Source organism: Drosophila eugracilis, unplaced genomic scaffold (genome assembly GCF_018153835.1).
Source record: "Drosophila eugracilis isolate 14026-0451.02 unplaced genomic scaffold, ASM1815383v1 contig_1765, whole genome shotgun sequence".
NCBI classification, from domain to species: domain Eukaryota; kingdom Metazoa; phylum Arthropoda; class Insecta; order Diptera; family Drosophilidae; genus Drosophila; species Drosophila eugracilis.
The window spans coordinates 6,748,319-6,764,790 of NW_024572605.1; the positions used below are offsets into that span (position 1 = coordinate 6,748,319).

Here is a 16,472-nt window from a genome sequence, read left to right on the forward strand (position 1 = left end):
CCTATCGATATACGTCAAGTAGTGATCTATCGTCATCAAGCCATCGCATAAAACGTAAACAAAACTCTGCCGGCGGGTGAAAATCTTGTAGTTTTCATTGAATAGTAATTAATTAATTATTTCAAATGCCAAACTGGAATCAAATACAGTCGCAATTGCGAAGCTCTAATAACCCTGTCGTTTTTTTCGACATAGCCGTAGGAACAACGGTAAACGAAAAATAAAACATTTTAAACCACGAATTAACCAAGCTTTTCTTTCGACGCAGGAGATCGGACGAATGATATTTGAATTATTTGCGGATACAGTGCCGCGCACAGCCGAGAACTTTCGACAGTTCTGTACGGGCGAGTACCGGCCGGATGGCGTTCCCATCGGCTACAAGGGCGCCAGTTTCCACCGGGTTATCAAAGACTTCATGATCCAGGGCGGCGATTTTGTGCAGGGTGACGGCACCGGCGTTACGAGCATCTACGGGAGCACCTTTGGCGACGAGAACTTCACCCTGAAACACGACTCGCCCGGACTACTGTCCATGGCGAATAGTGGCAAGGAGACCAACGGCTGTCAGTTCTTTATTACCTGCGCCAAATGCAACTTCCTGGACGGCAAGCATGTGGTTTTCGGTCGTGTCCTGGACGGCCTGCTCATAATGCGGAAGATCGAGAATGTGCCCACGGGTCCCAACAACAAGCCAAAACTGCCAGTGACGATATCGCAATGCGGACAGATGTAGCAAAGTACTGATTGTTGTAATAAAGTTTCTATTATGTCTTTGTAAACGAAGCGAGAACATTTCCAGCAAATCTGGTTACTTTCAAGGCGATTTTTCTCAACATCCTTAAGAATGACTCCAGAATTTTAGTTTTTAATGTCCTGAATAATACTAATTGTAGAATGCATAGCCGCCGGCCGCAGCTTTCTCTTTTCGTAAGGTTCGACAGTCCTCGATCATGAAGCTGAAATTAGAACACATTTATAAAAATTTACATCAGTTGAATGACTGGTACCCACTCGTAGTACAGAGAAGCCAGTGGAACTGTAGCCAGGTGCCACAAGGCGTGAGCATCTAAAATCCAGAGGATCGGTGGAAAGTCCAGCAGTTCTAGGCTCATGGCCAGCGCCATGAGAACATAGAAGCGCAAAATTCTCCGGAAGTATGGCCTTCGTATGCGCACAAAATGGCACCAAACAAACCATCCTACGGCCGCGATCACTCCTGTGGCCACGTTAACTATCATGTTAAATGTATAGTTGAACCGTCCCACGCTCAAGTAGGCAAAGTAGTTTATGTAGTAGGAAAGGAAGGCTAGCGATATTACACCTCTGAGGAACAGGGAGTAGCGGTGAAGCATCCTCATGACCATGACGTACAGCGAGCACAGAATTATTGAATAAGCAAAGGCATAGTCCAGCAGCTCGGTCAGCGGGAAGTCCCTAGTGTGAAAGATGGCAGACCAGATCCAGCCGTTAAGACTTGTCTGCGAGAAGAAAAGTTTACTTAGTAGGACATCCTGTTGCATAACTGATTAAAATATAGCCCTACCACAGCAAATATATGGGTCAGCATGAAGCAGGGACTGTCTGGACGCACTTCCCGACGGAATTTTCGTAGCATGCGGAGGTGCACCGCAAAGTTTAGAAGGGAGAATATTACGGATGCCGGCTCCTGCATTCCCAGCAGACGGAGGAAAGGCCACTTGCCATAAAACTGAGGAATAGGCCATCCGCGCTCGAAAAAGGCCAACACAGTGCGCCACATACAACCATACTGACACTCGTCCGCGCAGCTCCACTGGAAAAGCCGGTCGAACACTGACTGCTTATAGAACTTGACTGCCTGTTCTTGGATCTCCAGACCATCTGCACAAAGGAATCCTCTCTTAAGAATATAATCTTATGGTTTGGAATGACTACTCACCTGCCGAACAGTTTGTTCGCTCGCAGTTCTGTCGACAATTGTGAAAGAACTGGGTGCGGTCCCCGTTGGAGGCATGACAGGCGGCTACAAGCGCTGATAGGACTACGAGTATTGCACTTAAACTACGACTAGACATGACTAAAACTAGTTAAAATCGCGTTATCTGCGACATACATCTGAAATATTTTGTAAACATTGTACTATTGATTAATCGCCGTCCTGTTGACTGTAATCGACTAATCGTTATGCAAATTTGCAAATTATTGACTATTTGTCACAAAGATCAAGATTTGTTTATTTTTGTCAAAGTTACCACTAGTTATAATGGTTAAACTTAATAAAATTGCCCAAAAAATCGTGCATGATTGTAAAATACTAAACTAATATAATCGATCACATTGTTACCGATAGCCGTCGTGCATAGACTGCCAAAGAGCGATATTTGTCATATGTAAAAACATTTGCTCATCTGTATTGTACTTACTGTTTTTCCGCAGTGTTTTTGTCTAGTTAGAGAGGAAAATCTTACAAACTACTAGAAATATGCTCAGATGCCTTCGTTGGAGTTGAATGAATAACATTGGATGGTCCAAAGCTAAAATCACAGAGCTAAAGGCTCTGCTGGTGGAACTTTAACTATAGAGAGGTAGTGAGAGAGCTCTGGTGCACCATTATCAAATTGTCAGCCATGCATCTGCCAGATGAATGCTATCTTATATTTAGAGCATGACTCACCTGCCCTTATTTGTAAGAATCTGTTAGAGGGCCCGCCCACCAATTTGATGTCCACATATTCCAGCAGCCAGACAGATGCCTTCGCTGTTCCCGTCCCTCCTCTAACCAGGGAAAATCGGGATCCACGAAAATCACAGGTGTACAAGGTAACATAATAAAATCAGAACTGTTATCATTTGACTAATCTATGTTCATCAAATCCCTAGCAACGCGAGCCACTTGTCTTCTTCATCATGCGACTGAACCTGAAAGCCGTTCTGCTCATTCTCACAGTGGCAGTGGTGGTTATCACCCTAGGCGTCTACATGCGCTGCGCTGCTTTCTCCTTCTCGCCAGACTTTGTGCGCCCAGTTGACCGGACGTCGAGACAATCCTCTGGCGGAGGAGAGGTCACCGCGCTGCAGGATATCGAATGCTCAATTAATCAGGAGTACAGTGTACACTGCAAGCGGGACGAAAACGCAAACGAGGTGTACGTTCCGTTCTCATTCCTGCGGAATTACTTCGACATCAGCGGAGCAGTTTCCACCAGTGGCAGCGAGGTGGCCAAGTTCAACTGGGTGCACAGCACGGCCAAGGTAAACCTGCCAAGAGGCAAATACGATGCGCGTGGCGTCTTCATGTACTTCGAGAACTACAATGTGGAGGTACGCGACCGGGTAAAGTGCATTAGCGCCGCTGAAGGTGTGCCGGTGAGTACGCAGTGGGAGAAGCGCGGCTACTTCTATCCCACACAGATTGCCCAGTTCGCGTTATCACACTACAGTAAGAACCTAACGGAGCCGGCTCCCAGAGTTCGAGTCCTGGAGGATGGTGATGGAAACCAAATGGAATGGAGCACTCCCAAGACTAGCAACATGTCCCGCATCTGGCACCACAAGTTCAACACCAGCGTAGTCCAGTTTGAGACGGCGCCTGGCTATGAAGGTGCTATTAACATTGCCCTCAATCAGACGTTGGACCTGCTTCTCAGTGTTGACCTCTTACTTGTCACGAACACTAGTAGCCTCATGGTCACCGTCCAGAACCGGGACACCCGGCACAGCTACAACCTTCACTACATACCCGCCGACTTGCTTCTGAGCGTGCAGGACTCGAACATATACTACGGGCTGGGCGGATCGGCGCTGAATAAATGGCGCCACATTACCCGAGACTTGCACATCGATGTCCAAAAAGGAATAGTCCTCGGAGACAAACGCTCACCGCTAAAGGTTCGACGCTCCGACCTGGAAGTCCTATCGATTGGCTTTCTGGGCCTTGGATTTTACGACAACATCACTTTGTCCACCAGTGACCATCTGGCCCACTTTTACGACGCGGCAGAGTGGTTTGTTCATAATCAGGACCCTAAGACAGGTGGCTGGACAAATCCTGTGCGTCGCAGCCTCAACGGCTTTGCCGAGCTACGACCGGGTTGGATATCGGCCATGGGTCAAGGGCATGCTATCTCGGTGTTGGCCAGAGCATACTGGCACTCTGGTGGCGATGAACGCTACCTTCGGGCGGCTGCAGCCGGACTGCAGCCCTACAGGGTATATTCCAGGGACGGTGGAGTCCTGGCGCAATTCATGGACAAATTTTACTGGTAAGTAGATAAGGTTATTGTATAATTCTCTCTGTTTTTTTTTTACTGACTATTTATCTCCTTGTATGGACAATCATCAATTACTGTTACTATTTATTGTTTTAACCCTACAACCATTTATTTTTCCTTCTACAGGTACGAGGAGTATCCCACTACGCCGCCGTCTTATGTGCTGAACGGGTTTATCTATTCTCTACTGGGACTCTATGATCTAAATAGCACTGCGCCCGTAAAAATCGCACGTGAGGCTGGGAAGCTTTTCGCGCAGGGCATGTTTTCACTAAAGAAGATGTTGCTGCTGTACGACACTGGCTCTGGAACTAGTTACGACCTTCGCCATCTAAGCCTAGGCGTTGCTCCCAACCTAGCGCGCTGGGATTACCATGCGACGCACGTAAACCAGCTGCTCCTGCTGGCCACTATCGACAGTGATCCATTGATCGCACAGACCGCAGAGCGCTGGAAGGGCTACATGTTTGGCCGGCGGGCTAAGCACAACTGAGAGCTAAGGAAACTGGCGGCATATCGCCGTCGAAAAAGTGATATTTTGTAGGGCTTACGTATTGTGCTCAACCATTCTAAATGGTTGCACCTCGTCCCATGCCCTTTCCACACCCTCACCCTCCTAACCCGGAAATAAGTTATTTTTTCTATTGTGTTATTTCCGCCTTAGTCTTTGTGCTAAAGTCCTAATTTGGCTCGTCTAGCTAGACGCTTAGTGTTAAGCTATTGTACCTCTACCTTCGATTGCATTATCAGATGTTGGCCTCGTTTTTACAAATTTGTTGATCCCCTATTGATAGCTTAATTGTTTGGCGGATTTTAGATGCACGCGCACTCACTGGACAATATCTAGAATTGAACATTTAACACTTACTGTTTTAGTCAGACTTTTTTACTGTGCAAACTAAGTAGAGTTCGTTACTACACTTTCCTGTATAAAGTAATTTAGAGAGATTAGCATAATAGTTGTAGATTGTAGGTAGTATCTGTTAGATACAAATGTAGACTCTTGTATTTTGCCTCCCTTATAGAGGTGATAGTAGTGCTCCCACTCAAATACTAACTGTCCCGAATAACGATGCACGATGATAACGACTTCTATGTGGTAAGCCTGTAATTTAATTAATTGTAGAATATGCCACTTGAGAATAGTATGTATTTCTCGCCACTTAAACGATGCCATTCCAAACGTAATTTTATTTTAACTCCTAAGTTTTCGTTATCGCTGATAAGCTGTCAATTAAGCAAGGAATACATGTACCATTTTGAATATAACCACGGATCCGTTTTATATGGCCCACTACTAATCCCAAAACGAGACTGTTAACGAAAATTATTGATTTTGAGTATTATGTTAAGTGAACCAAATTAAAGTACTTAATTTATGTTCTTTGTACTCGTGTATTGATTCATTTGGTGTCTGGACTATAGAACTACATACTTATGTACATTTTGGTTGTCCGTATTTACGCAAATCAAAAGACAATTTATTTACAATTTAGTTAATGGTACTAACAAAGAGGTTTGTCAAAGCAGTGTACACAACTTCAACTTAATTCACTAAAACGGTTACATCAACCAACATTCTCTCTTCACGACCGCTGCGAGGTAAGCACGTGGGAACGGATGGAGGGCGGACCGCTCCGTCGACGTACCTCTTGAATAAACGCGTTCTCCATTTGATCGCATATAAGGTCGAAGAATATGTTTGCCACGTTACTATGCAGCAGAGACTTGAATTCAAATGACACCTTAAAGTCTAGAACGCAGGAGTTTGGTATGTCCTTGAGGCCCGGTCTGAAACGCCACTCGTTTAAAAGGTAGTTGAACAGGCGACCATCGTGACACTCCGACTTGACCAAGCTGGGCGATACTAAAGTAACCTGAGAGGTGTACGCCTCGTTCAGCGGTGGGAAGCCCACAATAAGGTCCGCCTTAAAGGCACCACTTTTCTGACTGTGAACATGGGAGCGCTTCACGTACGGTACGAACTTGTAATAGTTGCTGACATCAGAGACCACGCTGTACATGTCCTGCATGGAGTACCTACATAAGAGGGTTGGACACTTTGGTGATGTCTTTATTATGGGCAGGCTATGGACTTACCCTACAAGCTCCTTTTTTGTGTACCAGCGATTTTTATTGCGGAAATCATTGAATGTTATGTAGGACCTGTGGATGCTGCTAGAGAAACTGCGCTGGTGGCCTCCACTGCAATTGGAGAATAACAATCTGAGTGGCACAATCAATTTTGCTGTTCCAATGTTACAGGTTTGGCATCAGCCTCAGGTTATGTAATTTACATTTACCTGCTGACCTTGTTTCAATAAGGGGCCGTAGGATTCTGACATCCAGGGCTTTCAGTGTACTGCCCTTTAGCATTTTAGGCAAAGCTGGTACGTTGGGATGTGGATGCGGAAAAAGATAGGTATCCGTATCCTAAATATCGCACAACGAGTTTTGAGAATCTAGCCGTTTTATAGCCGCCTAGCCGATTATGTCGATATTGACCGAGTACGCTAAAGGAATTTTCATTTAATTATCTTAAATAAAATTTAATGAATGCGAACAAAAAGAGTATATGACTTTCAGATATTAATACGTATTCGAGTTTACTCAAAATGTTTCGTATTCAGTTAAGTAATTAAAACAAAATGTATATTTTAGCATTGCAATTGTTTAATAATTTTCCTAAAGACACTAACTATGATTTAAATAAAATATTGCTAGAACTTTGTCGTCGTTGGCATTATATAAATAAATAAATCTTTACCAGCAGACTTCTTCTTCTTTTATCCATATTTTTCTAAAGCCAACTGTACATCACTACCAGCAGCAATTAATGACAAATACAGCTGATCATTGTGCTGCCAGACTGTCGAAGATCTGCCGGGGAAGCAGTATGTTTATTTGAATGACAAAAAAAAAAACACTAGTCCTCCAACGAAAGTCATCAATATCCTAGTTTTCTTAACTATTCTTTTATTTTCACATGATCGTACACAGTGAGCGCTCCTCCCCCTGAGAAGCAGATTGGCCAGAGAGCTCCTTCTGTTTCAGCTCCAGATAGGTGTTCTCGTTGCGCTTCTCCATCCAGTCAGGCAGAGGAGAAGCCCAATCGTGGGGTGGCTCCTTTCGTTTCTGCCAGGTATCGTTGGCAAAATGAGCGCGCAGTCTGACCCGGCGACGCTCCTCCTCGCTTTTGACTACTGCTGTACCGGCATCCACATCATTGCCGTTGGACTGATGATATCTCTCGCAATTTTGATAGTCAGTAAGCCACTGTGAGCAGTCTGTATCCTTACCAAATATGAAATACTGGTGGAAGCGTGCTTTGAAACTCGTGCAGTCGTCATATTCCTCTTTGTACAAATGACAGGGGCGAATCTAGAAAGAAGGTTCCTCAATTTCGCTTTCAACTGCTCAGCAAAATACTTACTGCCCACGTGTCAACTATTGGGTCCTTTGAATTATTTGGTTTTGAGTCAGCATTATCCGATTTCGTAGCCATTTCACTTACATAAAAACATTCCTTGCTTAAACAGCTGATTCTGTTTATACCGCTCGACCTCAGCGTTGCCACTTTTTTTTTTGATTGAAACGAATCTGTTACATTTCAAATATTTCTTTTAATACCAAATAATTGCACAATTAATCATTGAAAATGGTTTGCAACTTACGTTGCCGGCAACTATTTCGATTTTATCTGTATAAAGTGTGTAATATGCGCTCATTATGAAAAAGGTGTTTTATATTTCCTTTTGTCATACTTAAATAAAGCCTTTCAAAGTATCATTCAAGCGTTTTCAGCATATTACAACAGAACTTATAAAATTAAAATAACTTTTACGTGTGTACTTAATTACAGAGCTAAGACCCGATGGCAAGTTACAACTAAATCGTAGTCAAAAATTTACAATACGCTGCATATGTGTTTCCACGGTCGTTTAACAAACTACTCATAATTCTAAGATCGCTATTTTTCAATCGTAATTTTTGTACAGAGCTGAGAACTGGGCGCGAATTGAATCGTCGATCATGGGGCCAACTAAGCATATAAATATATATGTTTGTCTACGTTTGGACTTGGGGAAGTATAATTACGCGTTATGGGTATACGCAGTGGGGAGTTACATCTAATGTTATTCTGTAGTTTGACTTTTAGACCTATGAACTAAAGAAAATGACCGCACAAGACCGTCGGCCAGTGTGCATGTGGGTGGCCGTAGGTCCCTTCTCGTTTGATCGATCTCAGGGCAGAACGCTCTCCAGTTGGAGCAGCTGCAGCAGCTGCCGGTGACAGCCGCCCGACAGTTAGTACTTGTTGTGCTGAGCCAACAACTGCATGTCCGTCAGATACTTGATAATGTGCACCTTTGCCTCTGCCTTTTGTCGCACGCCCAGCGTGTTGAGCATGTCCGTGACTACCATGCCGAACGACTGATCCTCTGCGCTGACCGCCTGGGAGACGTTGTTCTGGAAAATCTTAATGGAGTTGAGCATGTTGTCGCTGTGCTCTTCCTCGCTACGCTCCCGCTTGAGCGGCGGCTCGTAGAAGTATGGCTTTTGGTCCTTGCCCACGGCAGTGGCTAGCTGTGCATCACTGGTGACCGTGATTTCTGTAAAAAATAAAAGAGTTTATCGGAGAACTCTTTTGTTATAGGGCTAAACCACCTACCGTGCGGATGAGTCAGTGCCTGTGCTGATGTTGTGGCACTCCCGTTGAAAGGCTGTGCGAATATGTCTACGACGGTCTGTTGTTGCGGCTGTTGCTGCTGAGAAGGATCGGCCACCTGATTGGCGTTTTGACTGCCATTGGCGCACTTACCGAGCAGTGATTCTCGGTACTGCCGAATGGAATCAACCAAGAATTGCATCTGCTTGAAGTAACGCCAACGCGATTCCTGGCATAGTTTCATCTCGCGGGCGAACTTGTCGCGTAGGCTCTTCCAGCGCTTGGTACATTTTTGTTCTACAATAAAAAGGATAAAGCAATGAATTGTTGGCTTCGGATAAGACAGCTTATCTTGTACGTTGCGTGCAGCTGATTTAATTACAGTTTTTTTTTGGTTTACTCTAAAAGTTTTATTCATTTTTCTTTGGATTATACTAATTAGTCTTTCCAAAAACAAATCATTGCTGAATTTAAAAAAACGATGCATTCATACATATGTATATGTATAAATAGTTCAATCGTTTGTCATAGGACGTATAATATTATTCGGGCAAAATTACTGCCTCTACTTCTTAGTATTCTTAGTATTCGTAATTGCCTTAGTAGAAAAGAGAATATCTTTCGTAAGGGCAAAAACTGACAGAATAGATATACAAATCTTCCTGCTTAGATAATTATTAAAAAATTTTAATTTAATGTAAAAAAATCTCCCATAAAGAAGAACGAATACAACTTTTACACCATTAGTTCTTCAGTTCAGCTGTTACTCATTGGGTCAACATATAACTTGTGAATTGCCATCATCTTCAGGAACTAAAACTACTATACTATCTTTACCACCTGACCCACCCTGAGAGCGCATCTGCTAGAAGCATCAAATCGCAAACCAAAACAAATCGCTGGCTGAAGCAGAGCAGCAGCTTCCCAGCGTCAGCAGAGACGTTGACGTGACGGTGACGTCGCCGACTGGTTACTGCCGACTTCGACTCCTCTGCCTGGAGACGGAAACCTGTGGCATTGCTGCTGGCCGACTTGAACGACTGCAACTCTGGTTTTCAAGCCACCTTCTTGCATAATCGAAAGCCGAATAAGGTGGCACAGCAATATAGGCGAAAATTTAGGGTTTGATCAACGGCCGTAGAGGGGGTGGAGTGAACGGTAAATTTTGTTGGTATACTCATAAAAACGAAACGAAAGCTGCCTGGTCGGTCTCTGGTATCTACAGTAAGGCACTAAAGTATTGCCACAGCTAAGATTTTTCCATTTTTAAACTGGAAGTTTATTCCTTAAAAACGTTACATTTAATTTAAACTAACTACAAAGTCAACAAAAGAATTGACACTTCTTAACAATAAACTACATTTTAAAGTAATAATGCCAATCTTGATTTAAAAAAAAAAATTCGGTTCTCCAAAATTATAAATTTTTTAGATAAAACTTATATTGATTAAGGGAAGAGAATCGGATGTGCAAATATTTTTTGCCGCCACTGTACGTATGAGTACATACGAGCGTGTGTGAGCGAGTCAGCTGTCGACCGAGGCAGCGCATATCGCAGTCGCAGTGTACGAAAATAAACGCTGGCGCAAGCAGAATAGCTGTGGTGCGAGCGAGACAACTACTGCGACGCGACGGCAAAGTACAGCAACTTCAAAAATATCGACTGAGCACACTGCCACAGACGTCTTCACACCGACAGAGCGGGCAGGAGCGCAGTTAAAGAGCCCAAAGGGCCCAGAATGTAAAAAAAATAAAACATGTAACTTGGCAAAACGTAATATTTCTTGATGCAAACTGCGTACGATCTTGAAAACTTAGACACTCTAAAACAAATTTGTTGATTTCTGTACATTTTTTAACGAAAAATAATTTTAACAAATTGTATTTGATAATGAAACCGGTTATGACTTGGACACCAACCTCTTCATACCGAATTCGGCCCTGTAATTTCCCAACCATCAGCCAGCTACTGCGTCGCGTCGCCGTTCACTTTTGCGTCGTTTTCTGTCGTCGTCGACTGACTCGTCCGTCCCGTCCCTCACACTCTGCTCCCCTTACAGAATTAATCAATTGGCTGGTTGGGGCACGGACTGGCGACTGAAGACAGAAAGCTGGAAACCCGTAGCCAAAAACCAACCGAATTTCACTTACCAGGCACACCGAGCGTTTCGGCGATTTGTTTCCAGGTCTGGGCCTTGCGCACAAAGTGCTTATAATTGTAGTGCGACCTGTCGTATATCACTGGGTTCAGCTTGACAGCCTCGATGAGATTGAGATCAAACTGCTGCTCAAGATTGGCATCCAGCTTATCCATCTCAATGGCCGCGGTGAGGGTGTGCACTGGACGAGACGGGGCAAGGAAACGGAAACAAGAGTTAATTTAGCGAGAAACGAAACGGGATGAGAACTGGATCCCAACACCCAACACCAGAGTGGGCACTTGGTCTTTCACTGGCCGACGACCACTCACTTTGCTTCTTTCGTTTGCTAATTGTTGTTAAGTATTTGGCGCGAACGCACGTTCTGTTTGTTTTTATTTTGATTGGTTTCTTCTGCGAGGAAGGAAGGTCGACGTTTAATTTTATTTCTCTGTCGCGTCTCTGCCAACGGTACGTCTCAGCTCAGTCGCGTCTCTGCCAATGGAAGGTCTGCTCGCGGGTTTTAGCCAACACTACCGTAACAATCGATACTAATCGATGACATTAACACTCACGAGGAGCATTTTTGCCGAGCACGGTCACTCTCGGCTAGAGAGAGCCAATTAGAAAATTTATTGGGCAATAATTTTTATTTTACCGCTATAACCCCTTTTTAATAATCTTACAAACGTAAGAATCAAACAACAATCATGCACTTTTATTTTTCAATTATATATTTTGGTATATTTGCAAAGGGTAGTTGGTATATTATAACGGCCTGTGTGCGGCCACACTCTTTCTGATTGGACAAAATGGAGGAACTGGCCGCGAATCGAAACTGGACAGATGAGGAGCGCCTTGAGCTAGCGGCCCAGCTAGACGCGGAACTAGATGCTTTTATCGATGGCCTGGAGAAAAAACGCTATGAGGAAGGCTGGCCGGAGGACCGGTGGCAAGAGGAAATGGACAAGCATCCGTTCTTCATGAAACGTGCTCCTCAGCCAGGTGACGACGTACATCCGATGTTTGAGGGCCTGCAGAAGCTTAAGTACGATCCGGAGGAGAATACTCGTGACGAATTGGCACTTAATTATAAGGAAGATGGCAACTTCTATATGAAGCACAAGAAGTTCCGCATGGCCATTTACAGCTTCACCGAGGGCATCAAATCCAAGACGGAGAATCCCGATGTGCTGGCAGTCCTCTACAACAATCGCTCAGCCGCCCACTTCTTTATAAAGAACTTCAGATCTTCTCTGAGCGACGCCCAGAGAGCCCTTTTTTTTAAACCAGACTACACTAAAGCCCGCTGGAGGTCGGCGCAGTGCGCCTACGAGCTAGAAAGGTTTGACGTTTGCACTCAGATGTGCGAGGAGCTGCTCGAGGTGGACCTAGACCACAAAGAGGCCAATGCTTTGCTGCACAAGAACAAAATGAAGAAGGTGAGATCGAGTAATCTGATTAAATGTGAATCTGTCTAATCCGCTGTACTCCCACAGCTAGAGATAGAGCGAAATCAACGCAAGGAGGCTGCTGAAGCTAAGCGTCGTCTTAACCGCTTTCACAGATTGAGTGATGCCATTGAGCAAAGGGCCATAAAGTTCGACGATCAAAAGATCGGAAAAAAGGTCGATTTGAGCGAGGAGTTTCTCCGTCCAAAATTTTTGCCACTGGAGGACCATCCAGTGCATCTGGACGAAGACGGCAGCACGCTAATCTGGCCGGCTGCATTCTCGTATCCGGAGTTCCTTTTTAGCGACTTCCAGCAGCAACTGCCGGAGACGGCTACCATGCGGGATTGCTTGTCGACCCTGTTTGCAGAACCACTGCCCTGCGACAAGACTCAGAGCTACCGCCAGGGTAATGTTCATGTGTACTACGAGAACCGTAAAGCAGGATGCGTTCACAGGGTGACCGAGGAAAAGCAGCTTGCCGAGATTATCGCTGAGAAGGGATTCTTTGTTTCCGGAGGAGCTCTCCTATTCTATGTGGTTCCCAAGGATTCACGAGTGGAACAGGAGTTTATAAACCAACAGCGACGACCCATGGTTTACAGTTGAGATAGCGTGGAAATAAAGATCGGTTTTAAAACACATAGTACTTTCTGATGGTTGTAAAATTTATTTCAGTTGCTGCAATCATTTATTTTTAAGCTTAAGTTTTAGTCACGGTACAGTTGAGCTTTGGTTATGCTATCTAGAAGCATTTTATGGTAGGATTAACTAATTTTTGATATGTTATGCAAAGCCAAAAAGCGTAGTGTCAATCTTGCACCGTGCTGAAATATCAGAAGCAGCGCAAGATCCTCCTGGTTTATTATGATCGTAATATATAGAATAAAAACTTGTTTAGCTAAATTTAGTTTCTTTTCAACAATCAGGCGCCTAAATGAGTCAACAATATGGGTTAAATTTAATTTGTATAAAAGCGTTTTGTGTAAATTTCCATAATTGAGCATATTCATATGTATAAATTGTAGACATTCATCGTTAGTTCACAACAGTAATACTAGAGAGGCCCCTCAAATGGAGCCAGATATGATTCGTTTTTATACCTTTGACAAAGCAAGATCAACCTATAAGGCTTAATACTAAGTGCATCGTGGGGAAGCGTATTACATACTCGGATAACATAATAATAAGCTGATGACATCAACTTGTCCAATTAACACAAGAAAGATGGGCAGATCACATTCACAAGAACCTACAACATAAAAAGCGAAATTCATAAAAAGCAGCATGTTTCCACAGTGAAGTGTTTAACATTGATACATAATTTGTGGAAATGCCCGCTACTGTTGGGGCGACGAAGGATTTCTCTGCAGGACATTGTTAAGCCTCATCTTCAGTGGTGAAAAGTCAATTTTCTTGAAGCGTGGCAGCGAGGCAAATTTCCTCATGCTTCCTCCAGAGGGCTGCAACTCATTAGACGTGGCCACGGATTGGATCATTGGCTCTGGATGAGATGCGGCTGGCTTAGTCTTGCTCGGGGATTGTCCAAATTTAGCCAGTGTGGCGTACTTTTGCAATAGACGAGCGGCTTGCTCCGCAGCCTGATAGCGATCCTCGCACTCCTTTTCCAATTTTGGTGACACTGAACATCCGTTTGATGCTACAAGAGCCGTCGCCTTTGCTTGACCAGAATTCTCGGTTACTTGGCCGTCGTCAAACTTAAAGTCGATGTTCTTTAGCATGGTTAAGTGTAGTAGTTCGTCATCCACTCCTTCATTGTTATTGTTGTTATTATTTTGGTGGATGTTGTTACTATTAGTGCTATTTGGGCGCTTGACAGGATGGGTGACGGCATAAACGCTATCCGAGATTTTGTGAGCGGCAGTCTTTTTTGTTGAGATTTTTGTTTTGGTTGATGATGATGAGATTGAGGACGCTTTGTGACGCTGTTCAATGATTTGCTGGGGCGATGAAATGTATAGGTTTTCTTTTCGCTCCCTTCGCAGCTTAGAGCTAACCAAGTGTTTGAGACTGGGTCCATGTTCGGTGGGACTGCGTCGCTTTGACTTGAGGGTGTCGCAGCTGTTGGGATAGTAGGAGGGTATCTTGTCGTCCACACTAATGATCGACTTTCTTGGTGTCTGGTAGTAGTTCTCCTCATCAGGCTTCTGCTGACAAGTTTTCTCCTTGGGTGTTCCCTTTTGGGGCAAAGCTGGCGCTAAGGGAGATTCGGTGGGTGTACTGGTGCTAAGTCCAAAACCAAGTGGTTGCGCCTCTAGCTCCTGTGCGGCCTTGATAGCTAACAAATTCTCATAGAGATGTTCCGCAAATCCAGCTGCAGCCGCTCCGACGGTACTGTTTAAAGAGCTTCCGTGCATTGCTTCGTAAATGTCACTCTCGTTGGCCATTTGGGTTTTGGTGGGCTGGTCCTCCGTGTTGCAGCTACTGGTGGAGGAGCAGTATGAGCCCGTAGAATAGCCAGACGAAGTGGAAACCGTGCTGCCGCCTGGCTGTGGTGGCAGCTCCTTCACCACCGCCTTTAAAATGGGCGCCATTACACAATATCCCGTTAGATCGTCCTCCAATATCTTGTTTTTCTTTATCAGATTGCTCTGCGGAACAGCTCCATGCGATCCGATGAGATTGATAGTGGACGTGTTACAAGCGGAAAAGTTGAAATTGTACGGCAGTTGCTCGGAAACGTTCAGGCTCTCCAAAGAGTCGGCCTTGCTGAGTTGGCTAGTTATCTGGGCCACAATCTGATTTCGGGAGATCGGTTCAATGACCGACTCATCCAAACTTATGTTCAGCTCCAGACTCGATTCGTGGTTCTGTGCTCCGAAATATTCACCAAAAGCATCTAGAAAATTTAGTTTGGAGAGGTCCGGACTTGAGAAGCTGTTGCGTTGGGACTTGCTCAACTGGGATGTACGCTTTACCGGAAGCACTGGCTCTGGAGTCGGAGCATTCTCGTAGAGCGGTAATACTTCCTCATTTGGTTCGTGAACGAGCTCGCTGGTGCTACCAGAACGCTTTTGACGGGCTCCACCAAACAGGTTGTCCAACATGTTTTTGTACTTCTTTTTCTTGGCTAACTCCGACTCGGGATTGGTGCTGGAACGTGGAATGTCACCCAGTTGGGCGCATTCAAAGGTATTGATACGCTGGCGGTGAGGATGTATGGGAAGTGGCGGCGGCGAGGGTGTCTCCATAACCGATGGCTTCATCTCCTCGTAGATTCCCGAGGCGATGGACACACGGGAAATGCGGCTGCCGTCGAAAATCTCTTCGTAGATCTGGGAAACGCGCGGCGATAGAGGGCCTGCGTCTGACGTTTCTGGCAAATTGGGCAGCGGGCCCAGAGCCCCAGGGCCCCTGCTTAGACGACGCTGCTCAAGGAATACCTGCCGGTAGAGCTCCAAGTTCTTTATCGATTTTCGCATCCACTTCATATGCCGTCGACAGGAGATCTCCGTCTCCAGAGCGAAGTATATGAAACAGTCGCGTCGGTTCTGCGTCCAGAACAGCCCGTAGGAGTGCTGCTTTGTGCGCGAGGTGGCTAAACTCAGGCTGACACCCGGAACGTTAACGGAGACAATAATGGGTTTGGCGGGATGTAAGTCGTGGGACTCCGTCTCTTGAGCTTGAAAACTGAGCCGCAGAAAGCAGGGCACACACTTGATGGCCTCGATTTTCACCTGGCACCGAGTCCACGTCTTGTAGCGTAATGCCACTGGACGCTTGTCGTGTGTATCCAACTTGACATCCATGGTCATGGAGATCTCGTTATGGTCCATCTTGAGGCGACTATTTTTTGGTGACGAGGGTGGAAGTGCGGTGGATGAGTTGCGAGTGAAAAATAAAAAAATGTTAACTATATTTTTTCGCTACTTCGAGAATTACATGTTTTCTGTGACTGGGTGGAGCTCTTATCGGCTATTCTTTTATCGCCCTTCTATCC

General features: G+C 44.9%; 8 protein-coding genes across 11 annotated transcripts; 3 read left to right on the forward strand and 5 right to left on the reverse strand.

Annotated features, from left to right (window-relative positions):
• The first annotated feature begins 16 nt into the window (after window positions 1–16).
• On the forward strand, window positions 17–782 carry LOC108106403 (peptidyl-prolyl cis-trans isomerase H). Its single transcript, XM_017213414.2, has 2 exons — window positions 17–209; window positions 269–782. The coding sequence occupies exons 1-2, from the start codon at window positions 126–128 to the stop codon at window positions 734–736; spliced, it is 552 nt and encodes a 183-aa protein (XP_017068903.1). The 5' UTR covers window positions 17–125; the 3' UTR covers window positions 737–782.
• LOC108106397 (post-GPI attachment to proteins factor 3) lies at window positions 748–2,284 on the reverse strand. Its single transcript, XM_017213405.2, has 4 exons — window positions 1,922–2,284; window positions 1,547–1,863; window positions 1,015–1,481; window positions 748–959 (listed from the first exon to the last, which is right to left on the reverse strand). Exons 1-4 carry the CDS (start codon window positions 2,055–2,057, stop codon window positions 887–889), a joined length of 993 nt encoding a protein of 330 aa, XP_017068894.1. The 5' UTR covers window positions 2,058–2,284; the 3' UTR covers window positions 748–886.
• An 81-nt stretch (window positions 2,285–2,365) lies between these two features.
• LOC108106392 (D-glucuronyl C5-epimerase B) lies at window positions 2,366–5,643 on the forward strand. Its single transcript, XM_017213400.2, has 3 exons — window positions 2,366–2,802; window positions 2,863–4,244; window positions 4,380–5,643. The coding sequence occupies exons 1-3, from the start codon at window positions 2,623–2,625 to the stop codon at window positions 4,744–4,746; spliced, it is 1,929 nt and encodes a 642-aa protein (XP_017068889.1). The 5' UTR covers window positions 2,366–2,622; the 3' UTR covers window positions 4,747–5,643.
• LOC108106400 (coenzyme Q-binding protein COQ10, mitochondrial) lies at window positions 5,629–6,805 on the reverse strand. 3 transcript variants are annotated; one of them, XM_017213409.1, is made up of 3 exons: window positions 6,565–6,783; window positions 6,354–6,458; window positions 5,629–6,293 (listed from the first exon to the last, which is right to left on the reverse strand). In XM_017213409.1, the coding sequence occupies exons 1-3, from the start codon at window positions 6,627–6,629 to the stop codon at window positions 5,840–5,842; spliced, it is 624 nt and encodes a 207-aa protein (XP_017068898.1). In that variant the 5' UTR covers window positions 6,630–6,783; the 3' UTR covers window positions 5,629–5,839. The 3 variants fall into 3 exon arrangements, 2 of the variants coding, with proteins under 2 accessions (XP_017068898.1, XP_017068897.1); XM_017213408.1 differs by having other exon boundaries at window positions 5,713–6,293; window positions 6,354–6,479; window positions 6,565–6,787; XR_001772395.2 differs by having other exon boundaries at window positions 6,181–6,293; window positions 6,557–6,805.
• A 401-nt stretch (window positions 6,806–7,206) lies between these two features.
• Window positions 7,207–7,808, reverse strand: LOC108106406 (UPF0545 protein C22orf39 homolog). Its single transcript, XM_017213418.2, has 2 exons — window positions 7,687–7,808; window positions 7,207–7,634 (listed from the first exon to the last, which is right to left on the reverse strand). The coding sequence occupies exons 1-2, from the start codon at window positions 7,756–7,758 to the stop codon at window positions 7,236–7,238; spliced, it is 471 nt and encodes a 156-aa protein (XP_017068907.1). The 5' UTR covers window positions 7,759–7,808; the 3' UTR covers window positions 7,207–7,235.
• Window positions 7,809–7,856: 48 nt separating this feature from the next.
• On the reverse strand, window positions 7,857–11,566 carry LOC108106638 (transcription factor Adf-1). Of its 2 annotated transcripts, XM_017213842.2 has the most exons (4): window positions 11,393–11,566; window positions 11,074–11,262; window positions 8,926–9,219; window positions 7,857–8,866 (listed from the first exon to the last, which is right to left on the reverse strand). In XM_017213842.2, coding segments are annotated over exons 1-4 (789 nt in total). In that variant the 5' UTR covers window positions 11,394–11,566; the 3' UTR covers window positions 7,857–8,561. The 2 variants fall into 2 exon arrangements, with proteins under 2 accessions (XP_017069331.1, XP_017069332.1); XM_017213843.2 differs by lacking the exons at window positions 11,074–11,262; window positions 11,393–11,566 and adding an exon at window positions 10,843–10,985.
• A 276-nt stretch (window positions 11,567–11,842) lies between these two features.
• On the forward strand, window positions 11,843–13,160 carry LOC108106636 (DNA polymerase interacting tetratricopeptide repeat-containing, protein of 47 kDa). The gene is made up of 2 exons (XM_017213841.2): window positions 11,843–12,502; window positions 12,560–13,160. Exons 1-2 carry the CDS (start codon window positions 11,873–11,875, stop codon window positions 13,118–13,120), a joined length of 1,191 nt encoding a protein of 396 aa, XP_017069330.1. The 5' UTR covers window positions 11,843–11,872; the 3' UTR covers window positions 13,121–13,160.
• Window position 13,161: 1 nt separating this feature from the next.
• LOC108106635 lies at window positions 13,162–16,472 on the reverse strand. The gene has a single exon (XM_017213840.2). The coding sequence runs from the start codon at window positions 16,306–16,308 to the stop codon at window positions 13,852–13,854; it is 2,457 nt and encodes an 818-aa protein (XP_017069329.1). The 5' UTR covers window positions 16,309–16,472; the 3' UTR covers window positions 13,162–13,851.